The sequence below is a fragment of the Oratosquilla oratoria genome, chromosome 23, assembly GCF_046742065.1.
Source record: "Oratosquilla oratoria isolate Oo_2021 chromosome 23, ASM4674206v1, whole genome shotgun sequence".
NCBI classification, from domain to species: Eukaryota; Metazoa; Arthropoda; class Malacostraca; order Stomatopoda; family Squillidae; genus Oratosquilla; species Oratosquilla oratoria.
In genome coordinates, this window is record NC_134799.1 from 22,469,781 (window position 1) to 22,497,683 (window position 27,903).

Below are 27,903 nucleotides of genomic sequence, written 5' to 3' on the forward strand. Positions count from 1 at the left end.
TTGTTATCTCCAGCAGCTTAGTTGACTAGACCACCTGTAGGGGTTGGCCGTCAATTGTCAGCAGGAGAGGGGGAGAACGTCATTAGAGGTGTGGAAGTGCATTACCACAGTTTTCTTGTGGTTGATGGTGACTCTGTTGTACATTGTCCATGTGTGTAGCCTGTCCAGCGTGTCCTGCAGTGGGTTGTAGTCCAAGTCAGTGTTGGACACAGGGATTCCCACCGTGCAGTCATCAACATATTTCCACCTGTGCGGTGTGCTTCCCAGGGCATCGTCCCACGGATAGGTGCTGGACTGCAGAGACGCGTCCCTGATATCTGGTAGCTTGACATCGGTCCGTCAGGAAGTCAAATAACCAAGCCACCAAGGAGGTAGGAAGTCCAAGGTGGATGGTTTTGGTGATGATAGTGGTGTGATCAACAAGGTCGGAGGCTTTCTTGAAGTCACACGAACGCCACTGCAAGTGAAGACTTGCGCTGCTCGAAATTTTTATAGATAAAGTCAAGGAAGCTAATAAGGTAGTGAGCAGTGGTGGATGTTTTCACGTTACAAAACTATTGGGGATCAATGAATATGCTGATTTTGGAGTATGCCCACTCCAAGACAAAATCCTCACAAATAAGACTAGGGATGGGAATGGTAGTAATGGGTCTGAGATCACTAAAGGATTGGGGATTGGAAGATTTGGGGATGGGAGTAATGAAGCCTATCTTCCAATCGGTGGGACATTTACTCAGATTAAGTGAGATATTTATTATTGAACAGATCGGGATGGCAAGTTCGCGAGCAAATTCACGATAAAGTTTGATGGGTAAGTCTACATAAGAACATAGGAACATAAGAATAAAGGAAACTGCAAGAGACCATAAGGCCTACACTAGGCAGCTCCGTATCCATCACCACCTGTCATCCCCATCCATAAAGATGTCTAATCGTTCTTTAAAAACAACTGATAGTTTCAGCGCTTACTACATGGTTACTAAGTTTATTACATTCATCGACCACCCTATTAGTAAACCAATTCTTGCCTATTTCCTTCTTAAATCTAAATTTGTCCAGTTTATACCCATTACTGCAAGTCCTGCCCTGTTGTTTTATTATGATGACCTTGTTTGCATCACCCTTGTTATAACCTTTGATCCACTTGAACACTTCTATTAGATCACCCCGCACTCTGCGTCTTTCCAGAGAGTGTAAGTTTAGGTGCCTAAGCCTCTCTTCGCAAGGCAAGTTTCTGAGTCCATGTATCATTTTGGTCATTCTTCTCTGTACTGATTCTAGTGAATTGATGTCCATTCTGTAGGACGGAGACCAAAACTGTACCGCATAGTCAAGGATGGGTCTAACTATCGCTAGATAGAGTTTAATAATTACCTCTGCACTTCTATTCGTTACCGTCCTAGCAATGAAACCTAATGCACTGTTAGCTTTATTTCTGGCGCTAATGCACTGCGTCCTGGTTTTAAGGTCCGGACTCACCAGAACTCCCAAGTCCCTCTCGTACTCAGATTTTTCTAAAAGCGTGTTATCTAAGCTGTATCTATTTTTGGGGTTGTGTAGCCTTACGTTTAACACACTACACTTAGAGATATTGAAGTTCATTTGCCATTTCACCGACCATGTTAACAATTCATTAAGATCATCCTGCAGAATCTCTGCGTCGTCTCCTGACCTAATTAGGCGTCCTATTTTAGTGTCGTCCGCAAACTTACTAACATCACTATTTATCCCATCGTCTAAGTCGTTTATCTACATAATGAACAACAAGGGACCAAAACCGATCCCTGTGGGACCCCGCTAGTAACATTGCCCCACCTAAATTTATTCCATTTATGGTGACCCGCTGTTTTCTGTTACTAATCCAAGCTCTAATCCATTCTAACACTTCTCCATCTATGCCATGGGCTTTGATTTTATTTAGTAGTCGCTTTTGTGGCACCTTGTCGAACGCTTTGCTAAAGTCAAGGTAAATAACATCGTAATTATCATTGTTATCTGACGCCTTATATATTTTAGTGTAAAAGGATAGAATATTAGTCACACATAACTTACCCTTGGAGAAACCATGCTGTGAATCACAAATTAAACTATGTCCTTCAATGTGTTCTCTGAGTCTATTTACTATTATTGATTCAAGCATTTTTCCTATAACCGATGTCAAACTGATTGGCCTCTAGTTGCATATAGACGATCTATCTCCCTTCTTAAAAACAGGAACAACGTTTGCTTGCCTCCAAGCAGTTGGCACAAAACCAGTGTCTACCGATTTATTGAATATTTCAGTTAACTGGTCGCAGATTTCAAATTTACACTCCTTAAGCATTCTTGGAAAATTTTCGTCTGGACCCGGAGATTTTGTAGCTTTAAGTCTTTCAATCTGCTTGACTACTTCTTCTTTACTAATGCTGATATTAGATAGACTACTTTCTTCATCCCCTCTGAAAATCGGATCGCAGTCAGGTACTTTATCTAACCTCTCATTAGTAAACACCGATAGAAAATAATTGTTAGACTCCTCACTCATTTTTCCTCCGGTTCTATCATGACATTTTCATCGTTTTTAATTGGTCCTATTCTTTCTTTATTTTTTGTTCTATAGAGGTGAAAGAAACCCTTTGGGTTGGATTTTGCTTGACTGGCAACCTTGATTTCATAATTACGTTTCGCTGTACGTGCATTCCTTTTAACCAGCTTTGCCATTTCGTTATATCTTGATCAAAGGTGTGATTCCCCGTTTTTCATTTTTACGTAAAGTCCTCTTTTCATTCCGATCTCATGTTTCAATCTGTCCGTCATCCATTTGGGAGTATTGCTATTTTTCCGTATTGACTTTAGGGGGATAAATGTGTTCTGTGCATTAATAATTAGATCAGTTAGATTGCTATACATTTCATCCAAATCACTGACCTGACTGTTGAGCCATCGCCCCCAAATGGCCTGACCAAAGGTATGCATATTACCCTCCGTAACCCGACCCCTAGTCCTGCCCTGACCCCCAGTCACGCACCGAGACCCGACTATGTTCAAAACGTCCGCATGACATTTAGTATTCAATTTCAAATAGGTTTTTATATTGTCAAAGTTTGCTCTCCTGAAGTCTGGTACTTGAACGTTATTCGTACTTTTTAATTTTTCCCAAATAACATTAAATCTTATTTCTTGATGATCGCTAGAGCCTAGACTATCTCCCACTATTACGCTGCTAATTTGGTGCTCATTATTAGTTAAAATTAAGTCCAGGGTATTTTGTCCCCTCGTAGGATCGGTAATCACTTGTTTTAGGAAATTATCCTGCACCACATCTAGGAATTTCTTCGCTTCATAATCTCCTATTAAAGTTTCACAGTCAATGTTTCTATAATTAAAATCTCCCATGATCACAACGTTTTTGTACTGGGACGCTCTGTGAATTTCATGAATCAGGGGATCAGTCTGCTCAATGCTGAGGTTAGGAGGTCTATACAAGACGCCAATAATAACTTTCTTATTCTTGCCTATAATCTCTACCCAAATAGATTCCGTACAGTCCTCTTCCTTAATCGAATTGTTGATTATAGAAATTAATGTATTTTTAACGAAAAGTGCTACACCTCCCCCATTTCTGCCAACCCTATCCTTGTGAAAAAAAACTTATATCCTTCTATTTCGATCTCCGGAAGGAAATGTTTATCAGCCATGTTGATCCAGGATTCAGTAATAGCTATAATATCGAAATTCTCTAGGCATGCTTTACCTCGCAGCAAATAAATTTTGTTAATTATGCTCCTGCTATTTGTATAGTAAACTTCCCTCCACCTGCTTTGGTGATTCTTTTCACAGTCCCTCTCTAAGTTGATTCTATTGCCTAAACTATATTCCGATACTCCCCCCCCCTGCTCCCATGTAATCTACCCGAAAAAAAAAAATGTAGGATGCCTACTTCTCGCTCAAGGGATTCAGCAAGGAGCCGAAATCCTCTGGGCGACAAGTGCACCCCGTCCCTTGTGTATAGGTGATTCTTATCATAAAAGCGGTCCCAGTTGTCGACAAATGGCCATCCATTGGCCTTACAATGTTTTGCCAGCCTGCAATTCATTGCAATAGCCCTGGAATGCCACATGCTTCCAACTCTATGCCTCGGAAGGATTCTACATACAACAGGAACACCTCCCCTATTTCTAATCTTGTCTAGCGCATCCCGGAACCGCGCAAACAATTCCTCACTCCCGAACTTACCTATACCATTTCCCCCGGCACTTAAGCAAAGTACTGGGTCCTTACCTTCCCCTACTAAACACTCTTCAATCCTATTTCTAACATCTCCTATGCCCGCGCCGGGGAAACACACCTGCGTCCTATGTTTCCTATCTTTATCGCAGAAAGCCCTGTCTAAGTACCTCACTTGACTGTCTCCTACAACCAAAATCTTACCTGTTGGCAGGGATCCAGCGTTTGCCCTTCCCTTCTTCTCTTGAATTTCATTAGTTTCTTCTTCCTGCAGCTTCCCTAGTATTTGAAACGAGTTCTTGCAATCGAGAGGGGCTGATGAGGACTTTTTTCCACTATTCCACATCTTATTTTTCACCGTTTTCCATCCATGCTCATCCCAAATTTTGTCTTCCGTATTTTAGGCCTTCGAGGGGAGAACTCGATTCTCCTCTTTAAGGCACTTAACAGCATCCTCCAAGGCTTCAATTCTACTAAGTAGAGATTGTACCTCATCGGCGCTGAACACGGTAACACAATCACTCGCCATATCACTAACTGAAGCAGCTACCCGGTTGACCTGACCTGAGTGACGACTACTGTTCAACGGGTGTAGAAGAACACTTTGACTTAGTGCTGGCGAGCTTTGGACAACTTGAAAAACATGAACTGTCGGGGGGAAGGAGAGGGGAAGAAAGCAGAGAGGAGAGAGAGGTCAATCCCAGTTAGCGTTTGACAGATGGATGCAAAGTTGTCATTTATTTGCTCAGCCGCACGGTCAGGTGACAATTGTGATAGGAGAGGGAGGTCAGATGCCTGTCGCATACCGCACAAACTTTTAATCATGTTAAACCACTGGCTGCTGTTCTGCTGTAAGTGCTTGATCTTATTGGGGCAGTACATTGTGTGTGTGTGTGTGTGTGTGTGTGTGTGTGTGTGTGTGTGTGTGTGTGTGTGTGTATTCACCTCGGATCTGCTGCAGCCTCTTTTCGAGACAGCCAGACACCACCCTACGGCAGTGAGCTCAGAGCTCATTATTAGCAGATCTCTGGGTAGGTCTGAGACCACCCACACTCCACACACCGGGAATGCAAGGTCACAACTCCTTGACTAACGTCCCGTACCTACTCGCTGCTAGGTGAACAGGGGCTACACGTGAAAGGAGACAAACCCAACTTGTCTCCGCCCGGCCGGGGAATCGAACCCCGGTTCTCCGGCTTGTGAGGCCAGTGCCTTACCAATCCGCCACCGGGGTGTGTATCCGCCACCGGGGTGTGTGTGTGTGTGTGTGTGTGTGTGTGTGTGTGTGTGTGTGTGTGTGTGTGTGTGTGTGTGTGTGTGTGTGTGTGTGTGTGTGTGTGTGTGTGTGTGTGTGTGTGTGTGTGTGTGTGTGTGTGTGTGTGTGTGTGTGTGTTTGTGTGTGTGTAATCACCTTGGTCCTTGGATCACGTGCTGGACTCGTGATCGACAGCTATTTTCCTCCCGGAAGAGAGCTCAGAGCTCATATGACCGATCTATGGGTAATGCTGTAACCTTACACGCACACACACACACCCAACTTCCCACCCACGAGAGCTGGAGTAACAACTCGAAGCGCAGTGATGCTTAAATTATTTCAGCCCTGGGCAGGATTCGAAGCCGGACCGCCGTAGTGACAATCGGGGACTCTACCAACCACACCACCGTGTTGTGTGTGTGTGTGTGTGTGTGTGTGTGTGTGTGTGTGTGTGTGTGTGTGTGTGTGTGTGTGTGTGTGTGTGTGTGTGTGTGTCTGTCTGTGTATGTACCTAGTTGTATTATACGGGAAGGGGAGTTGTGCTCGTAGTGACCCGTCTTTGTATCTCGCAACATCTAGTTTCTTCTTAAATTATTGTATGGTGTTTGCGCACACTATTGTTTCGTCCAATTTGTTCCAGACATCCACCAATTTGTGTGGATTTTTTTTTTTTTTTTTTTTTTTTTAATATCTCTTCTATAACTATCCTTTTTGGGTTTCTTTCCATATCACCTTGTTTTTCTTTTATCCTACTTTACTAAATCTTCTCTATCAAGGACTTCCATGCCTTTCATGATTCTGTAAATGGCCAATCGATCGCCTCTTTCTCTTCTTTCTTCCAGGCTTGGTAGTTCCAGTTCAGATAATCTTTGTTCGTATGTCAATTTTAAAAGTGTTGGGGCCATCTTTGTCTTTGCTCTTTGGATTCTTTCTATTTCCCTTATATTCTTTGCTGTGTTGGGTGTCTATATTGTCGCAGTGTACTCCAATCTTGGTCTTATCAGTGTGACTAGTATTATTTTTACCATTACTTCATCCAAGTAATTAAAAGCCAACTTTATTGATCTTAGTAAATTGTAGGTTTCTCCAACTATTTTGTTTATATGCTTGTCTGGGGACATGTCTTTGGTGATAATTACTCCTAGGTTCTTTTCGGAACTATCTTTCTTTACTTCCTTTGTACCGATTTTATACTGTCCTGATTTTTTTACTTACTTTTTTTTCCAAATTCCATTATACATTTCTTAATGTTGAAGTTCATTTCCCACTTTTTATTCCATTCCCAGATCCCATGGTCTTTTTCCGTACTTACTTTCTTTAGTAGTGTTGCGTCGCCTGCAAAGAAGTTCATGTAACATTCTACACCTTATATATATATATATATATATATATATATATATATATATATATATATATATATATATATATATATATCAAACATTATCGGAGCCACTACTGAACCCTGTGGGACTCCACTTATCATGTTTTCCCAGGTCGAGTTTTTATCTCTGAGCGCCACTTTCATTTTTCTCCCATGCAAGAAATTTTCCATGCAGTTCAGTAGTTTTCCGTGTATACCTCCTGTTGTTTTGAGTTTCTTAATAGTTTTTTTGTGTGGTACTTTATCAAACGCCTTTTGTAAGTCCATGAAAGCACAGTCTACCCATCTGTCCCTTTCTTGCATTATATCTATCACCCTTGAATAAAAACAAATCAAATATGTGGCACATGATCTTCCCTGTCTAAAACCGAATTGTTTTGGATTTAGTACATTGTTCTCTTCCAAATGTTTGGTTCATCTACTTTTGATTGCTTTGTCACAGATTTTAGGTATTGTACTATGAGGGAGACTGGTCTATAGTTTGTTGGGTCTTCCTTGTCTCCACCTTTATATATTGGCACGATATTGGCATTTTCCCACTCTTGCGGTACCTTACCTTCTTTGAGTGAACAATCTATTATCTTATATATATTGCCCGTTAGTTCATCTATACACTCTTTTAGTATCCAGTTTGCAATTCCGTCCGGGCCGTGTGATTTTCTGACGTCCAGTTTTATTATTTGGTCCCTTATTTCTGTCTGTGTCACAATGCTTTCATTAGGGGGACCTTTCTCCCCTTCCTTCATCCCAATTGTGTGTAGTTTCTTTTGTGAATACAGATTTGAATTTTTTTTCTTCATAATTTTAGCCATTTCTATATCTCCTATACATTCCGTATTCACTTGACGTAGTTTCACTATTTCCTCTGTGTGAGTGTGTGTGTGTGTGTATTTACCTAGTTTTATTTTACAGGAAGGGGAGCTATGCTCGTGGTGTCCCGTCTTCATATCTCGTTTTATCTAGACTGTTTTTAAATTCGTGTATTGTTTTTGTACACACCACTTTCTCTTCTTATTTGTTCCAAACATCTATTACCCTGTGGGGAAAGCTGTTCTTTTTTAGGTCTCTTTTATAACTTTCTTGATTTTCTTTCCATGTCCTCTTGTATCTCTACTATCTCATTTTATTAGATCCTCTCTATCAATAGTTTCTATGCCTTTCATGATTCTATAGTTATCAAGTCTCCTCTCTCTCTTCTTTGCTGTAGCTCAAGTTTTGCTAGTCTCTCTTCATACTTGGTGACCACGTCGTCGCTGCATACTCCAATCTTGCTCTTATCAAAGTGACTAGTATTTTCTTCACCATTTCTTCATCCAGGTTTGTAAATACCACTTTGATTGTTCTTATTAAATTATAAGTTTCTCCAAAAATTTTGTTTATATCTTTCTCAGGGGACATATTATTCATAATAATGACTTCCAGGTCCTTCTCATTTTCTACTTTTTTAATTTCTTCTTCTCCCAATTTATATGACCTCACTATTCTTTTTTGGCTTTTTCGAAATTCCATTACACTACACTTCTTAATATTGAATTCCATCTCCCACTTCCTACTCCATTCCCATACTTTATTGAGATTGTGTGTGTGTGTGTGTGTGTGTGTGTGTGTGTGTGTGTGTGTGTGTGTGTGTGTGTGTGTGTGTGTGTGTGTGTGTGAGTGTGTTTTAGCATATGTATGTGTGTGTGTGCGCATGTGTGTGTATGTATGTGCGTGTGTATGTACATGTGTGTGTATGTTTATGTGTGTGTATGTGTGTGTGCGCGTGTGAGCGCGTGTGTGTTCGTGTGAGTGTATGTGTGTTTTGTTGTGTGTGAGCGCGTGTGTGTTCGTGTGAGTGTATGTGTGTTTTGTTGTGTGTGTGTGTGTGTGTGTGTGTGTGTGTGTGTGTGTGTGTGTGTGTGTGTGTGTGTGTGTGTGTGTGTGTGTGTGTGTGTGTGTAATTCTGTAGATGGTTAGCAAATCACCTCTTTCTCTTCTAGGTTCCATGGTTGGTATGTTTAGTTTATCCAATCTTTATTCATGTGTGTGTGTGTGTGTGTGTGTGTGTGTGTGTGTGTGTGTGTGTGTGTGTGTGTGTGTGTGTGTGTGTGTGTGTGTGTGTGTGTGTGTGTGTGTGTGTGTGTGTGTGTGTGTGTGTGTGTGTGTGTGTGTGTGTGTGTGTGTATGTGTGTGTGTGTGTGTGTGTGTGTGTGTGTGTGTGTGTGTGTGTGTGTGTGTGTGTGTGTGTGTGTGTTTGCACGCACGCGTGTGTGCTCGCTTTCCGACATCACAATAAGTCATGCCACTGTACCTTCCACAAGTACTCAACACGTCATAAATTCCCTCCATATAAATTCCACTTCTGAGATAGCACGACATGCGTTCTCCAGTCTACTTTCTTTAACCTGTTGTATGTGTGTATGTATACGTGTATAAGTGAGTGTGATGGACAAAGGAATACACTAATCTGGTCCCAAGTTTATTCCCGACACGATTCGTATTCGCACAAGGGCTTCTACGGCGGAATAAATAAGTAGGATCAACCCTTGCTTTTCCTACTCTGTTAACCAGACTACAAAGTAGCTATGGATATAATGAAAGGACGGTCATTAATAACAAACATTATGCATATAACAGAGGTAATCACAATAAATAGTAATTAAGAGATAAGGATAATAAAACATGAATGAACAAAGAAATAATCAGATATAAAGAATAAAAAATGTATAACATAGAAAGAGAAGAACAAGAAAAGAAAGAATGATTTGAGGGAGAGAACGAAAAAGGAGGGCATTTCGACAAAAAAGAAAATGGAGAAAGGGCAACAAGAAAAAGAGTAGGGAAGGAAATGAAGAGGATAAGACAGATAATGTGAAAGAAAATTGAATACAAAAGTGAGAAAAATATAAGTAAAGGAAAAAACCGAATGAAAGAAAAAGAATAAGAAAGTCAAAAGGGTAAGATTTGTAAACAAGACTAAATAAGGAAAACTGACCTAACCTAACCTGGGCTCAGGGTTAGACAAAGGATCTTTACGAATTTCAGCTGTACTTCTACATTTTTACACGTAGGAAGCTGACAACCGATGGCTGCTCCTCCTAATATTTTCAATCAATATCGTAGACACAGTCCCACATCAGTAGTACACAGACAATAGCCTAAAGTTCCTTCCTAGAGAAAACTTTTTTAAGAGGGCCTGGGGAATGTTATCAGCCGCTGTAGGGCTGCGGGCTTTCCATGTAGGAAATTCGAGGCAATAGTTATTATTACTTTTTTCTCACTCTTATTTTGTCCATCTTATCTCTCTTTCTTGTTTTCTGTCATGTTCTCTTTTTTAGTTTTTCTTACTCTGTCTGTCTTACTTTTCTTTATTGTTCTCTTCATTATTTACTTTTTGTGGATAATGATTGTATATGGATGATGTTGTGACTGCATGAGGAGGAATGGGCGGGGGTGGGGGGGGTGTGGTAGTATGTGTGAGTAATTTTTGACGCAGCCCGAAGGGATTTCTCCCCGTCCTCTCCTTATATGCAAAGGGGGACGGAGAGGGGGGGGTCGCCGATTAAATGAAGCGGCCTTGCTGTGGATGTGCTGTGTCTTGCGACACTGCTTCTGACCCAGGGCGGTGGGCAGGGTGCAGGGATGACCCGTCATCCAGGAGGTGCTCAGATGAGAGGAAGGGTGGGAGGGGTGTGGAGTGTATTTAGGGATGAAATGGGTGGGAGTGTTTTTATGCCTTTCCCTTTTTGGCTACCTCCCTTGGAAGGGGGAAAAAGCCTTGGTATATGTATGTATGTATGTTCTCTTTTAGTTATTATTATTATTATTCTTTTCTTCATTTCGCTTTTCCCCCTTTTCTCTTTCTTGTTTTCTTTTCTCACATATTCTCTCGTATTTCCTTTTCTGTCACATTCTCTGATTATTTTTCTTGTATTTTACCTTATTTCCTTCTTTCTTATTGATTCTTCTTAATTCTATTCTTCTCGTATCATATATTTTCTTCTTATCCTTCTCATACTTACCCCTACCATTACCTACTTAATTCGTGTATGCCTCTGTTATTATAATTATCTCATTATTGGTATTATTGTATAATTTCATTACATCTTACTTGTATTACATTTGTAATTTACAACCGCCTATCCATTGCTCCCATAGCTACTTTGTAGTTTGATCGAAAGAAATGAATCGGGAAAGGCCAACACGAGTTTTGTTATGGGCAGAGTGCGACTGAAATGAAGGAGATAAATAGTGGAATCCAAAACAAAAGGGGGTGTGCCCCCGCCCTTTTCTGCTACAGAAGCAACCTTGATTTTGGAATTATGTAACCGTTACCTATTATCTTGGTCATAATTGAACTCTCGCTGTGTAGAGACCTTCTATTGCATTAAGTCGCCTGAGTCGTTATATGATTAATCGAAATAAGATTTAGCTGTTGTTGTTGTTGTTTTGTGCACTGCGGGGGTACTTCGTTTGAATAAAGCCCTCTCGCAGCAGCCAGAACAACCATACAAGTAGCCAACAGTAACAAAAAGTACTTCTGTCCGCAGCATTGTGTACCTGCGCAGTCTACGTACACAGCAGCACTGTCAGTTCTCCTCACTACCTCGACATCCTGCCACACAATGACCTGCCCTCAGTAGTGACCTGGGCTGTTATGGACCCCAGGTACATGGCCGTCACTATGCAGGACCTTAACGCCACTTTGCCCACTGCTCACTGTGACCAACATCTCGACAGCACCGCCCTCGCTCCTCTGAAGCGCAAGCGGCGGACAGTCACGTTAACCGCGAACGGAACTGCATTGAATGTGAGTGACAGTATTTTTTTTTTTTTTTTTCAAAGACATTCTCTATTATCTAATGAGATTCCTAATGCCTAGTTCCAATTTTCACTTTCAATTTCCGGCTAAGAAACTGGGATACATCTCACGACTTATACTGAATATCTTGCCAAAGTAGATATACAATACAAAATTGCGGTAACAACATTAGAGACAAACTGGTAATTATTATATTTTCACAGTTAGTAGTGAAGCCTAATTTTTTTTTTATAGAAATAAGAGTTCCATTACAGGTTCGTATTTGGGTAAACATACAAGGTTTCCGATGGAAATCACGTTCCCCAATTACATTGCTCCTATGGGATCATCCAAACTAATTATAATAGCGGCATTTAATTTTGAAAATGGTAAGTTTGGTACAAAAGTCTGTGAAGAGCGCGTCATTGTTGTTTTGAAAATGTCGAGAAAATGGGAGAAAAAAAAATTCGGTCGGTAATAAACAAACCTCCATTCTGTAGTGGTGTTGGTGGTGGGATGGGGTGTTGAGCAAAATTGCCATCGTGTTTCTCACGTGCGCAATGAAAGGCGATCAAGTGGACCGGATCGAGGGAGGCAGGTATACTCCAGTTTGTAATTTCCTCCCACGAAATGTCAAGGCATAAGAGGGTCTAGGAGGAATCCAACCAGAACCTTAGTAATTAATTAAAACAAACGAGAGTAAAAGGGAGGAGGTTGACGGTACGTTAGTGTTAAGTGAAACTAAGTTGAAAGGGAGTGGTGAATTTGGGAGTGTGGTGGAGAGGATGTCGATCAGAAGTGATGAGTTGGCGTGGAAGGGAAGAAAGGGCTCTGCTGGTACGTGATGAGAGAGAAAAGTGTGTGGTGGAATGGAGGGAAATGCCTTCAAGGATAATGTGGGTGAAGGTAAAATTGGGATGGGAGATATGGGCTTTTGTGGGTGCATATGCTCCTGGTAGTGAGAAAGATAAAGAGTTTTTTTTTAATCGTTATATTTATGTGAGTGATATACAAAACCTGTACATTAAAAATAGATAACGCTGTTATCATTAGTTTCGGACAGTATATTAGTTAACAAAATGTGGTTTGAATGTGATACGGGTACGGGTGTACAGTTGGTACCCCGGAACGGGGTCAAAGGTCACCGTCCAGAAGGAGGGCGAAAGTGCGTTGGCTGGCGTGCGTGTGCAGTGTGTGACATTGTGAGGTGTATGAAGAGAAGGCACATGATAGAGGTGCAGTAGAAGAAAAATGTAGATAGAACTTAGCGTAGGATTAGGTGGCGATACGAGTGAAAGAGAAACTAGAGACGAGTGTCGTATTAAACAAAGATGAACCAGGAACTGACGCGGACAAGGTATAGTGATACGTCGCTCCGTTGCTACACAAAATAAAGAAACCCTGTAAAAATACCCGACCGAATTTGATTGTCAGTTTCTACTTGAAGTGTGCCATACACTTTCAATGAGTTACAGTAATTTATACTTACAGAAGACATTTCGGTCCATAATGATGTCAGATAAAAAAAAATACAACATTTTGCGGAATGAATTTCAAATCTTCAAACTGAATAACGTTCAATTGTCTCGGCTGGAAACTTATTCCATTTGTTGATGGTGCGTATGACAAAACTGTTCCCACTTGCTCGGTCATATCTACATCCTGACAGCTTGAGGCCATAATTTCTCCCCCTGTTGATATTTAGTCGTATATGAAATTTCCTCTTCATTTCATTCTTTCCCTGCTTACGAGTTATGAGAAATTGTAAATAATATAGTTACCCATAAATATACCGTTTTCTCTTTCGAGTAAATAAGGATAACACTGGGGAACACTCATTTCTATAGTCAACTTGAGTGTGCTGATTTCAAATCTGAAGTCGGGTTTTGTCTGCAAGCTACAGCTTTTATGCAATTTGACATTTTTATTTCTTTTTTAAATTTTCGTTATTATAGGAAATTGCAATATCAGCCATAATTCTTTTGTTCACTTGAATCTTAAAACAGTATGAAAGCCATTTCTGTACATTTATTAAGGCAAAAGAAACAGAACATTAACAGAACATCTATCCCAAAGTTAGATTAGCATCCTTCAGAACATCACCACAGCTGATGGAAGCTTATCAATTTCTTTGTGTATTTTTTTCAGGCAGGAATTTGCGTTTGTAACTTTTGCGTTTGTACATTTCATCTGGGCAATTTCGTTTAATGCTCCAGCAGTAGTCAGCCATCATACTTTTGTCCCAGCGTCCTTGGTAGCGTTCTTCCATGATCTTTAGGTCTTGGTGGAATCGTTCTCCTTGTTCGTCACTCACAGCCCCCAGGTTGTCAGGGAACTGATCAAGGTGGCTGTTCAAAAAATGAAGCTTGATGCTCATGTTGCACCCGAGATCACGAAAAGCGAGGAGCATTCTGTTCACAAGTTCACTGTAGTTCTCCGCCTTATTGTTTCCAAGGAAGTTCTGAACGACTGCCACAAAGGATAACCATGCTGCCCTTTCTAAAGCGGTCATCTTAGCAACAAACTGATCATCACGAATTAGGGTTCGAATCTGTGGGCCATCAAACACGCCTGCTTTGATCTTCTCAAATGATAACCCTGGTAAAGCTGTGATGATGTGTTGGAAACATTCACCTTCGGTTTCCAGTGCCTTGACAAATTGTTTCATCAAACCTAATTTGATGTGAAGAGGAGGAAAGATGATCTTATCTCTGTTTACAATTGGGTCTTGTATGATATTTGGCATGCCTGCTTCAAGGGTGTCACGAATAGGCCAGTCCTTCTGGACCCAATGTCTGTCTCGTGCTCGGCTGTCCCACATACAGAGGAAACATGGAAACTTGGTGAAACCTTTCTGTTGTCCAAGAAGAAAGTTGACCATCTTTAAGTCTACACAAATTATCCAATTGTGCTCATGATACTTTAATAAGTCCATGACCATTCTCATATCATCATAGTCTTCCCGCAAATGCACTGAGTGACCGACAGGTACTGCTCCATAAACATTGCCATTATGTAAAAGAACACACTTTAGACTGCGTTTTGAACTGTCTAAAAAGAGTCTCCATTCAGCAGGACTATAGTAAGGTACACCCAGTTCTTTGAGAAACCCTGGGATGTCATGGCAGTAAACAAACTGTCTGTCTTTTGAAAAGAAGGTCACAAAAAGCTGGTCACGCTTTCTGAAATATGATACTTTAACAGAGTGATCAACAAGATTTCTGCCTTGTAATCTTGATGCCAAAAGCTCTGCTGCTTTCTTTGAAAGACCTAAATCCCGCACTAAATCATTCAGTTCAGCCTGGGGAAGAGGCTTAGGGACGGGGAAAGGTTCAGTGTCTGAAGAACAGTCCTCCGATTGTGAACACTTTTCTGACAATTCACTGTCACAACTGTCTTGCTGGCTTGTATCATGTCCAATGTCTTTATCGTCCAATGAAGGCAAGCCTTTGAAAACTGGAACAGGTACTTCTTCAGAGTGCGGAACAGGCCGAATAGCTGAGGGAATGTTCGGATACGTAATCTTATGTCGGTTTTTCTTCCCAACACCCGTTGTGTTTACCATGCAGAAATAACAGTCAGTTACATGGTTGGTGGGTTCGCGCCAAATCATTGGAACTCCAAAAGGCAGACCTTTGCGTTTTCCTTTGGTCCAGTCTCGAAGCATTTCCTCACAATTGTGGCACACAACATGAGGAGCCCATTGCTTGTCTTGATCACCAAGATGAACTTCAAAATATGCCTTGTAGGCACGCTTGACGAACGAGGATATGTTACGTCTCTGACGATTGAGTGTGTAGCATCCACATATGTAGCAGAAGGCATCAGGCTTGTTTCTGCAATGATGTCTCATTCTGGAAGCCATGTTTGAACTGAAACAAAAGAAGAATGATCAAAATATTAGAAGCTATCTATATATATGGACGTTAAAATGCTTATACATGGTTTACGCAAGTTCACATATGTACAATTTCATTAACCTCAAATTGCATACAAACTAGAGCTTGTAGAGAAAAACTAATTTCAGATTTGAAATCAGCGCCTAAAACTCTTTCAAAATCCGTTAAAATATCCAATGCAACTCAAAGTTACTGAAAAAGTGTTCCCCCTGTGTAATGTATTTCTTTTCTCGGACAGAAAACACGATTGCGTCACAGTAATCGGAATTGCGAAATTGTTTTCACAATAAACAGTAATGAATCAACAAACAGACTGTGTATGAACATTTAAAAAGTCTACCCAAAGAGTCCCTTTTACAAATGCAGGCATGGAATAAAATTAATTCCCATTCTATCTTCAACCTCATTTAATATCATATGTAAATTGTTACATGTGATATGTAACGTAAATTGTAATATACAAACCTTAATTAATATTATTTGTAAATTGACGCATACTTACTATCTCTCTCTGAAATGCCTTTTCTAATCTAGTGACTTCGTTCGCCACTTCCAAAATCAATGGATCAATTACACCGGTCAACAAAGAATTTGTCCCAAGGAAGATAAAAGCTGTATCATATATTTTTTTTTGCATGCAGAATCCAAAAATAATGTCCATTTTTTCATCTCTTACAGTTTTTGTGTCCCACGGTATGTTACGTTATATGACGTGTTACGTGGGATAAACTTCAATTAAGCTATTGGTAACATTGATTTTAGCAACACTGCGTGAGATTGTTATGCACTCTCAATCAATCTGTTCTTCAAGTGAACTACATTTATTGAATCAGGGAAATCTGGATAATCTTGTGCTGGATTTAAACTTGTCAAAAAAGCAATCTGGACTTCTTGCTTCCAGGTTAATGGGCTGGAATCTTCTCCAGGAAGAATCCAAAGTTAGTTTTTACTGTAAGCGACATTGTGATTTTTAACAGTTTTATGTATATTCTATTATGGAGGAACTTAACCATATATATGACAGGAATGAGTGGCGCTTGTTTATTGACTGTTCAAAAGTGACCTGAAAGCTGTTTTGCTCCAAAATGGAAATAAGTTTCCTTCTGTTCCTCTGGCCCATGCAGCTAACATGAAGTAAACATGGTAGCTGAAATATCAAATCTTCTTTCATTCGAAGTTTATTTTCTCCGGTTGTGGGTTTATTGTGCGACACAAGGTAGTCCTTGCAGAAGGACTTCAGTCATCTCTCACTACCGCCCATCTTTAAACCCACCAACTTTCTCACTTCCATTTGGAGGTGCAACCCCAAGGGGCTAACACTCACTCTTCTTACTAGGCCGAAGGTCTTTTTATCAACTTCCTCAGTGTTTCTCTCACTACTAAACACAAAGAGGGATGACAACTAGCCACCGCTCTTCTTCTGTTACTCTCAGTTGGTGACAAAAAAGCTGACCCACTGTAAAACTACGCGTACACTGTAGACATTTTAGCCAGATTTTTCTCTAGCTAGAGCTATCTAAACAGTGTAAACACCAGTGAGAGTGCTATAGTTAGACATAGTCTCCGATCTCGGTTGAGTTGTTGTAGCCTAGTTAGTGTTGTGATGGACACAAGCTGGAGAGCACGTACCGAGACTGTTCTAGATCTATTTGTCAACTTAGATTTGAGCGCTCTAGGTAGAAAAATGCTGTGAAACAGGAGTAAAGTGCCGTCCATGGAGAAATGGGATAGTCATCAGACAATGCTATTAATACAGAAATATGAAAAGTTCCCAGAATTGTGTAATGTGTCGTTGATGGAGTGTCGGGAAGTTTTTTCTTTCTCTCTTTGTAGTCAACTACTAGGTTGTGGGGGCGAACATGGAGCTCGGCGTAGCACTTCTTTCCTCGCTTATTATGAAGGATGCCACCATCCTAGAAGAGAATGGCATCTATGGTGAATGCCTCCGCCTAGAGGCTCTCGATAAGCTTCTAGATAGTGGATGGGCAATTCGTCAGAGTTGGTAAGCTTCTCCAGATGACCAGGAGAGGCAAAAATGATGGCACGCTCATCAGTATCAGGACCATTGTCGAAGAGGAGCTTGGAGTCCCAGGGACCTGTCATCTCCAACTCTTGAAGAGACAGTGGATCCCTAGGTCAGTGAGCAGGGCGGATGCGACAAAGAACACACTTGCTGGTGGCAGGTCTAGGCATCGCCTTAACCTCATCAGCAAGCTCCGCGACGGTGAAGGTCAGGATCTGGTTAGGTCGGTCATTGGTGGTGGTAGCTTTTCTCTTCATGGACTGACGAACGGTCTCCACCTCGAATCCAGGACAATACCTTCTGACAAAACATCCTCTGACGAAAAACTTCCAAAACACCTTCTGGACAAAATACCTTCTTTCTTGGACAAAACACCTTGTTCAGAGGAGAGTGGAAGAAATAAAAAATTAGGTCTATATTTTGATTCAGATTAATTCAACATTTGTAAATATTTTAAACTATCCCCACTTTAACTTTTGCATTCAAATTTGTTGTGAGTATTGATTAGTTTGTTCGTCTTTGATTTAAGAAAACAATAATTGCACATATTAAATTTATCTAAAAATAAGCATCCATCGGTATGGAAAGTAATCCAAGGATTTCAGCAGGACTGAAATAACGTAGAAGTTATTATTCAACATGATGCATTGGGACAACCTCCAGCAAAACGTCAGTGGAAGAAGTGTGTGGACATCCAGACACGTCTTAGAAATCTGTGCTTGGTCTATAACATTCGTCGCAAAGATATAGGACAATTTCTCAATGGCGCCGGTCAAAATATGCGTATTTTATGATAAATATCGTAGTGAAGTTACTGTGTTGAATGAATTGTGTAGATGGATATATATACATACATATACCAAAGGCTTTTTTCCCTTATAAGGGAGGTAGCCAAAAACAAAGGCACAAAAACTATTCCCACCCATTCCATCTCTAATACACTGTACTCCCCTCCACCCTCTACCCTCCCTCTTATCTTGGCACCTCCTGGATGACGGGTCATCCCTGCATCTCACCCACTGCCCTGGGTCACAAACAGCGTCGCAAGACACAACACATCCACAGCAAGGCCACTTCATTAAATCGGCGACCCCCATCTCCGTCCCCTCATGCAGAAAAGGAGAAGAAGAGAAATCCCTTCGGGTTGCATCAAATTTTTCTCACCCCCCATCCCCCACCCATTCCACCTCATGCATCATAACATCATCCATATACAACAATTTTACATTCACCCCTATCTTCTGTCCTCTCCTGTCCTTCCTCAACAGACATTCCCCCTTTCCCCAATGCCCCTTTTACCCCATCCATCCATCCATCTCATCCTAGGTCACCCCCTCATGTTCACTCCTTCCACATCTGCTTTCCACACCTCTTTTACTAGTCTTTCTTCACTCATTCTTTCCATGTGTCCAAACCATCCCAATATTCTTTCATTAGCCCTATCTCCCAACTCCCTTTCCACCACCGTCTCCTCCTCATTTCTCACTCTATCCAACCTAGTAACCCCCATCATACTTCTCAGACACCCCATCTCAAACATTTTCAAACTCCTTCTCTCTTCCTCTCTTATGTTCCTTGCTTCTGCCCAGTACAGTGTTGTCGCCACAATCACTCCTTCATACAATCTCATCTTAGCATCCATTCCCAAATGTCTATTTCTCATTACACTTCTTAATCCACCAAGGCATTCACTCGCTTCTCTCAATGTACATTCTACCTCCACCTCTACTCCTCCCTTTCCTGCCACATTCGCACCCAAGTATCTAAAACTGTCCATTTCCTCCAGTCTCTCTCCCTTAATGTTCATTTCCAGTCTGCTGCCACTTTCACCCCTTGTACATCTCATCACCTTACTTTTACCCACATTTATTTTCAACTTCCTTCTTTCACACACTTTCCCAAACTCTGTCACTAACTTCCTCAATCCCTCCTCTGATCCTATTACAAGTGCAGTGTCGTCCGCAAACAGCAACTGGCTCACCTCCCACTTTTCTCCATTTTCTTTAACCATCCCCAATCCCTGACCCACCACCCTTGCTTTTACCTCTCGCACCACCCCCATCCATGTAGAAATTGAACAGCCAGGGTGACATAACACATCCCTGACAAAGTCCCACCTTTACCTCCAACCACTCACCCTATCCATTTCTAATCCTGACACAAGCTCTACTACTCTCATAAAAACCCTTTACAGCTCCTAGAAGCTTTCCTCTTATCCCATATAACTACAAAAGCTCCCACAGTTCCTTCTTGTCTACCCTTTCATAAGCCTTTTCCAGATCCATAAAAGCCCAAAATACATCCTTACCTTTTCCTATAGCTTTCTCGTATATCTGTCTTACCACAAAAATCTAATCTACGCAACCTCTACCCATCCTAAATTCACACTATTCCTCACCAATTGCTCCCTCTGTTCCTCTCCTAATCCTCTCAATCAAGATCCTCCCATAAGCATTCCTAACTACACTCAGCAAGCTAATCCTTCTGAAACTACTACATTCACACTTGTCCCCTTTTCCTTTGTAAAGTGGAACTATACAGGCACTCATCCAATCCTCCGGAACTCTACCCTTTCTCAAACAAACATTAAATAACCTCACCAGCCAGTCCACCATCACTGTACCTCCTTTTTTCAGACATTCTGCATAACATCCATCCAGACCGGGTGCCTTACCTGCTTTCATCATCTTAACAACTGCCTTCATTTCATCCTTCCTTATTTCTCCTCCATTTTCCTCACTCATCACTCTCATTTTCTTAGCATTTCCCACTGCAACTATCTTTCCCTCCCTATCATCCTTCACATTTAGCAACTCCCTAAAATATTCTGCCCATCTTCCCCTTACTGTCTTCTCTTCCATTATCATCTCTCCATCTGCACCTTTTACCTTTTCTTCTCTACTTGATTCGCCTCCTCTTCCTCTCTTAATTTCTTTCCAGAACATCTTTTTATTACTTTCAAAATTTTCTGTCATACTCTTACCCCACTTCACATCTGCTCTCCTCTTTGCCTCCTTTACCTTTTGCTTTACTTTTCTTTGTACCTCTCATATGACTCCCTCGTCCTATTTTGTAACCAATCTGTGAAAGCCCTCTTCTTCTCTTCTACAGCCTTCTTTGTTTCCTCATCCCACCATTCACTACCCTTCCTTCTATTTCCTCCCATCCTTCTTGTTCCACACACCCTCTTTGCACACCTTATGACTCCCTCCTTGAACCATTCCCATTCCTCCTCCACTCCTAGTTCTATTCTATCCTTCACTCCCTTCCACTTCTCTCTCAGCTTTTTCTTGTACTCCTCCTTTTCTTTCTTATTTAAGCAGTTCACTCTAAGCACCTCCCTACCTTTTGTCCTTTTCCTCTTTCTCCATCTATCCTCCACTCTCAACTTTCCTTCCACAAAAAATTATCTGATATTCCCCCACTCTCTCCCCTTAGAACATGTACATCCTTAACTCTTCCTATTATACTCCTATCTACCACTACATAGTCCATTAACCCTCTATCTACCACCCTTCCATCCACCACCCTCTCCCATGTGTACTTATGCTTGACTTTCTTTCTAAACACTGTATTTGCTATAATCAACTTTCTTTCTAGACGCATCTCCACCATTAGGTGTCCACTACGATTTTTTCCTGTAACTCCTCATTTTACAACCACTCCATCAATTGGTTCATTTCCTACCCTAGCATTAAGGTCTCCCAATACTACTACATTGACGTTCCTCCCTAATCCCTGTATGCAATCATTTAAATATATCCAAAAAGCTTACTGTGCTAAATATTTTATATGTAAAATTTAAATGAAACTCAAGATTCCATACATATAATTCATTTTATGATAAAAATCAAAGTGAAGGGACTACTAAATTATACCTCTGTGCTAATAACATTTTAATCATAAATTTATCATGAAACTCACGCTTCAAATTGACGATTATTTAGTATTATATGTAATGTTTTAATGATTAATTATTATTATTTTTATTATCAATGATATTTTTAAGTTTCTTCTAAACGATGCATTCCATGAATATTCCATAATATGATGTTTGAATGGAATGATTTGTATTCATTCTTCTACCTCCTGAAATTTATATTTAAAATTATTATCAATATTATTGTAATTATAAATAATATAAAATATAAATTAGCAATGGGTTTGATCATGGTATTAATTTATTTATTTATTGATTGTTTGTTAATATCAATAAATTAAATAGAAATCAATTATCATTTATTGCAGTATTTCATGTGGGTGTTTTGGGGAAGGTTTTCTGGTGGAAGGTGTTTTGTCCGTGGGTGTTCTGGGCGGTATCCCTTCACCTCACATCCTACACGGTCTGCAAGGTGGATGTGCTCACCAACCAACCGGTGTTCACTGAGGCTCTTGGTGGTCTTCAAACGAGCGCTACACTTGGTGTCACGCTTGATACAGTGCCAGATGACATCACCAGCTGACTTGGAAATGTGCTTCTTCGTATACATGAAGCCATTCAAAAGGATCTTTAGTCCACCTCTCTGCGACGTGATGACTTGTGACTCTTGTGATATGGTTGAGTAGCTCAGTGAAACTGATATGTCATGATCTGATAAGCCAGATTTATATAATGAACACGCCAAGGTGAGGAATGCTTGAGTTCTTTTTGAAAGCCATGTTGGAGCACATCTCAGGTGTGATCCAGCTAGTGGGTGTGATAAGTATTTTTTGAGTCAAATCGGAGTACATATGAGGTAGTGGAGCACATTTCATGTGTGAATCAGCTTTAAGAGGTGTGAGGGAGGTGTTATCAGCAACTTTTGATGCAAGTTGGAGCATATCTGAGGTGTGAGTTCGCTTTAGAAGGTGTAAGGAAGGTGTGATAAGCATTTTTAGCATCATCATATATTGATTCATATAATACTAGTAGTATCTTAATATGACAGCTGTTTAATGTTCTTAAATTAAAAAAAACTATGAAAACATTACCAAAATATATACAATATAGCATATATAAATTAAAGAATAAAATATGAAAGCTTTGTAGAAATCTTAGTTGGAGACGAGTTGACCATCCAGGGTCAAACCCGTGGACGAGTTGTCCAGGTTTGCAGTTTTGTGGACCAGTTGTCCGGGGACGAGTTGTCCTAGAATTCTCGTCAAGCAAACTCCAGTGTACACTAACGGTAGAACAATCTCGATACATCTAATCTACCTCTATCGAAGCGAATTTTAGTGTAGTGTACACACAATTTAGATTAATCTCGCTAGACAAGGCCAGGTCAAACTAGATTTTAATCTAAAGTACACACATACCTTATCAACGCAGACACTAGTCCACGGTTTTCTTCCCAGAGACTTATGGAGGCTGAGGACCACTGACAGCTACTGTGGAGCTGCGGGTTTTCAGTCACTGAAACAATAATTTAGTGACTGTAACTTTGAATAAATGCTGCATCTACATTGTACAAATCATAACGTAGTTCAAGACTTAACTGCGACTGAATATTTCTTCCAAACAAATATGACAAATTTGCATTTTGTTCTTGATCATATCTTTTTTCATTCATTTGCTTCTTCCTTTTTATCCTTTTCCCATGTACATTTTTTCTCTTCTTTCTTCTATTATGTTATTTTCCCACCAGATATAACCAATGAATTGTATTATTCCCGAACAGGTCGAATTTAAATTCAAAGTCCCATTACTTCAAGTCCTGGACTCCACCTTTGTCGTCCTTGAACCAGCTATATCTAGGGGAATCCCTATTGACCTTGACCCCGAAATGAGGTCGAGTATGGAACCCTTCCTCATGGACCTAGAAGGGCTTCTCGCCTTGTGAGTATCGCTCTCCTGTTGAGGAGTCCAGTATTCAGTAATTTTGGGGTCCTAAGCAAAATTAAATTGGAAGTACCCAAATAGTAGTAGTGAGACCCAATTTTAGGGCATCCCTTGAAAAGCAGATTTACTACTGGGGTTCTAAACAGGATATAAATAGAAAATGTCCCTAGCAGCTCGGCCCTTAAGTAGTTGTTTAGTTTGCTTAAAAAGGTGTCTTGATTGACCGAGAGGCTTTTCATGTCGGAATATTCCTCCACAACTGCATAAAATCACTTGTCTTTAGTTGGCACAAATCCTGTACGGTACATCACAGTGTTGGAGGCAATAATCTCGGCTTAGATTAAGGTTCGGGTTTGGTGTTTGTATTCAGGCGTTGCCTCGCCATTTGTCCGCGGCAACGAAGAAACGCGATGCCCCAAATCATCACCACAGTACCTCGGACGGTCCTCCGGGAAAAACGACAGCTATCTGCACTTAATTCTTAAAAAGAGTCTGACGATTTCATCAGGGTTTTCTGTTCGAATGAGCCTGATTCGACGTGCGTGATATGCTCTACTTCACTCCGCATTACATGTATAACTGAGGTAGAGCGTTCTTTCCAGGTAATGTAAGCCGCTTTTATTGTTCGGTGCTGTAGTGCGCGGCATGAGGGGAGATCATTGTTTTATTTTTTTAGTACATTTACCAAAATACAAGTGTCTATTATCGACTTCTTGGTCATACATTTCACTCTGTGTGCATGTGCGTGTGATTCACCATGTTCCATGGACTCGTGATCGACAGCTATTTCCCTCCCGGAAGAGAGCTCAGAGCTCATGTATGACCTATCTATGGGTAAGGCTGTGACCTTACACGCACACACACACACCGGGAACTCTAACCACTGCCTGCGTGTGTGTATGTGTGTGTGAGTGTGTGTGTGTGTGCGTGTGCGTGTGTGTGTGTGTGTGTGTGTGTGTGTGTGAGAGAGAGAGAGAGAGAGAGAGAGAGAGAGAGAGAGAGAGAGAGAGAGAGAGAGAGAGAGAGAGAGAGAGAGAGAGAGAGAGAGAGAGAGAGAGAGAGAGAGAGAGAGAGAGAGAGAGAGAGAGAGAAGGAGGGAGGGAGGGAGAGAAATCGAGTTTCTGTGCGCAATCTCTTTTGTGCATCACAACCACCAGCACTCTCATCCTCATCCTATTCTTTGCCATTCCTACAGCGTCGGGTTCAACGGGCGGGAATGTGTCCTGCGCAACATCTGCGAGTTGGCTGCAGAACCCTTTGTTCAACCTCACGGTCTCGTAGGAGAGTTGCTTGGCATCTTCTCCAGGTAGGTGTTAAAGATATGCAAGCACCATCATAGAAATGGATTTGCCACTGAACTGCAGATGACTGGATCCGTGAGATGCTGAAATAGGACTCGGCGACCTTCCTTATGTGGGAGATTGGGTCCTTTGAAGATACATATGTATATAATTATGGGGCTGTACTTGGACCACATGACCAATACTAACGACAGTATATTCTTTCAGGAACATGTTTGACATTTCAAACAAAGACGACGTCGGTAATGACCTGACATCACGAAACAAGATCGAGACCCTGGAGTCGGAAACGAGTTCGGAAGATGAGGATGTTAATAAGTCAAGAAGAAACACCACGATGGATTACATCAAGGCGGGTTTGATGGGGAGGTCGGGTGAGGACTGTCAACAAGCCTTCCCTGACTGCCCTGTCTCTATCTTCAGTATGTTAAATCAAGATCTGATCCATATAGGCGAATGAACCACCTCCCTTAGTATTTCCCCGACTAGATATCTGTTTCTATTTAATCCTCCCTCTTTTTTTCTCGGTGCCGTACGAAATGTTATTTCTTTGTTTTCGTTTTGCTTTCCTATATTCGAATTTTTCTTTGTTTACTTAGATTATTTATATCACTGAAACGTCGTGCTACATTGATTGGGCATCTGCATGGCATGTTACATCTTGATATCGAACAAGTGAGTTCGAAGACCTCTCACGTCAGTGGTGATAACGTTTCGGATTACGGACGAACGGGGTTGGGGGGGTCGAATTCCGTATCTTCCCAAAAGTATTTCAGCTGGACGTTCAGCTAAGGACTATTGATGCGACGATGAAAGAAGTTCCGGCCTTCTTTACCCTAGGAACCCCAGGCTGCTGCTCTCACTGGGTCGCGAAAGGAGAATACACCCACAACACAGTGGAAAAAAATACACAGCAGAATAAAATCTTTTGTTCACCCATTAAGTTTCCCCAGTATTCTCACCCCCTCTCTCAAAGGGTGAGGTTTTCCCTAACTGCTGATAACCCCGTTTCGAAGTCTTGTGGCCCCCACCCTCTCTCCATCTGAAGTACAAGAATCTTCTATACAAACCCACATCCCCACCAATTCAACCTCCCCATCCACAAACCAACCCACTCCCTACCCTCACTCACCCTAGTACCTACAACCCTTTCAACGCAAGAAAAAACCCAACTCTCCGGAAGAAACCACAGAGGATGTAATGGAGTACATCATCTACACCACACCAATAAACTCTCCACCCCAAAGTGGCAATTAAAACTATTGCCTTTCCAAACAACCAAAATATATCTTCCCCGTCCACAATATCCGCTGGAGCAAACGCAGGCTCAACGCTGTAAATACAAGTTGAAATCTATCTTAGCCCAATATCAACCGCACATACCAACAACAAACCCTATTTAAATCTCCTAGACATTCCAGTTTCTCCATCAGACTTACCCCCATATTACCCCTTAAAAGAAAAAAAGATCAGATACGCCAAAGAACCCCCGACAGTGACCAATAAAACAAAACTTATACCAGCTCCTGCTGATACATAACCCTAATCGATCACCATATCCTACCAACCCAAATGACGATGCACTCCATCGTACAATGAAATTGGCGAGGACTCACTCAAAATTAAGAAAATTAGTGCATCCTTCTCCAGCGAAACAAACCCCCTACCTTAAAGGATACACTACATATTTGTCTCCCTCCCCCTAACCAAACAGAACTAGGAAGCACAGCAATCTTCGTTTGCCCAAGCATACCACTAACACTTACACTCCAAATTCCTTTGGGTGGACACCACCACAATCCAACGAGGCAAATTGATATTCTCCCTATTAATAACCTTTTTTTAAATATCGGTTTCCAAATTAGCTAAGTCACCCCTTTGCCTCGTGAAATCCGAGACAATGGGACCTTTCGCAGTCAGGCTCGTAGATTCCTATTAGCGCTAGAATTTTCAATTGTCTCGGATTTCACGAGGCAAAGGGGTGACTTAGCTAATTTGGAAACCGATATTTAAAAAAAGATACGCCATAAATTGCTGCATAAATGTATTTAAAATTAAAAACATGACTCATAATGTTATAATTTTTACTTACTGGTGTGTGATAAGGCTTTGTTAATTTAATTATAAGGTAAAACTAAAAATAGGTAATTATTTTTACTGAAGTAACTATGAGCAGTAAAAATAAGATGATGTTGATTTCGGTTTGTGCATTTTATCTGAGAGTGTTGAAAAATAATGGATATCACTGTCACGTCCTGTATATGAAGATAATCAGTGAGATAAAAAATAACAACAGTGGTGGCGGACGTACGAAGTTAACGACATTTTTGTAAAGAATAGCCTCTTAGATCTGCTGGGAGCTATTTTCAAACATATATGACTAATTTTACGTGTGCCGTGGCAAACTGCTCGTCAGATTAAAAAAAATATATAACTTAAGACAAAGTTTATCGTACCGAAAAAAATTAAGTCTTCGAAGCAAAATTATATTTTCGATGCATTACATGGATTTGCCTATTGCTTGGTGCATTCAAATGAAAGTATATATCAGTATACGTCCATTGAAGTCGGTAGAAAATGACAAATTGCTTGGCTTGATACAATTATAGGCTGTTTTACGAATATCATCTGTGATTATAAATAGAGGCTCAAACAATGCTATATGCCGTTTGCAATCATGAAATTAATTGACTTAAATTTCAGACACAATAATGTACAACGATACACCTCCGTAAACTTATAAAACTTGCCCAAAAAAGTATTTATTTTCCGGCAAGAATTACAAAATCTGGTGGTGTCTGGTATCAATTTGCTCTGCGAAAGGTCCCATTGAAAATTCTAGCGCTAATAGGAATCTACGAGCCTGACTGCGAAAGGTCCCATTCCCCCTCACACATGGCCACCTCATGACAGGAAACGACCCTCCCAATTCCTAATGCGAATATCCCCTCACAATACTCCCCATACTGCTAGGATGTCCGATTTACACATTCGCTAAAAACCATCTACTCTCTCATCTGCCCCCTTAAACAACAATGTCAAAAAGGAGATACTGTCCTTGGGGTGTTTTTCTCTCTAATACAATTCTTATTAAACCTCGAAATCTGCAGATACTGGTCCAACAGATGAATATTGGGAACTTTTGTTCCATGGCTATAAAAAAAAAGAAGAAAAAAAATAATCCGTAATTTTGAGCGATCAACTACACAGATCGTCAGGACATCAGCGGTTATCCAC

At 40.9% G+C, this 27,903-nt stretch overlaps 2 protein-coding genes across 2 annotated transcripts in view; both read left to right on the forward strand.

The window, feature by feature from the left end:
* LOC143037744 (uncharacterized) overlaps positions 1 to 16,249 on the forward strand; it is a 34,658-nt gene extending 18,409 nt beyond the window's left edge. The window contains exons 2-4 of the mRNA XM_076206294.1: positions 11,372 to 11,631; positions 15,760 to 15,778; positions 16,200 to 16,249. Coding sequence (XP_076062409.1) covers positions 11,372 to 11,631; positions 15,760 to 15,778; positions 16,200 to 16,249 — 329 coding nt within the window. The remainder of the gene's footprint in view (positions 1 to 11,371; positions 11,632 to 15,759; positions 15,779 to 16,199) is intronic.
* A 6,931-nt stretch (positions 16,250 to 23,180) lies between these two features.
* LOC143037745 (uncharacterized) lies at positions 23,181 to 27,847 on the forward strand. The gene is made up of 3 exons (XM_076206295.1): positions 23,181 to 23,362; positions 24,561 to 24,671; positions 24,874 to 27,847. Exons 1-3 carry the CDS (start codon positions 23,181 to 23,183, stop codon positions 25,124 to 25,126), a joined length of 546 nt encoding a protein of 181 aa, XP_076062410.1. The 3' UTR covers positions 25,127 to 27,847.
* Positions 27,848 to 27,903: the final 56 nt, after the last annotated feature.

Excerpts from the sequence above, each read along its gene's own strand:
- LOC143037745 (XM_076206295.1), top strand. The coding sequence starts at position 23,181 with ATGAATTGTATTATTCCCGAACAGGTCGAATTTAAATTCAAAGTCCCA. Across the intron at positions 23,363-24,560 it reads CTAGAAGGGCTTCTCGCCTT|CGTCGGGTTCAACGGGCGGG; the intron begins GTGAGTATCGCT and ends CCATTCCTACAG. Across the intron at positions 24,672-24,873 it reads TTGCTTGGCATCTTCTCCAG|GAACATGTTTGACATTTCAA; the intron begins GTAGGTGTTAAA and ends ATATTCTTTCAG.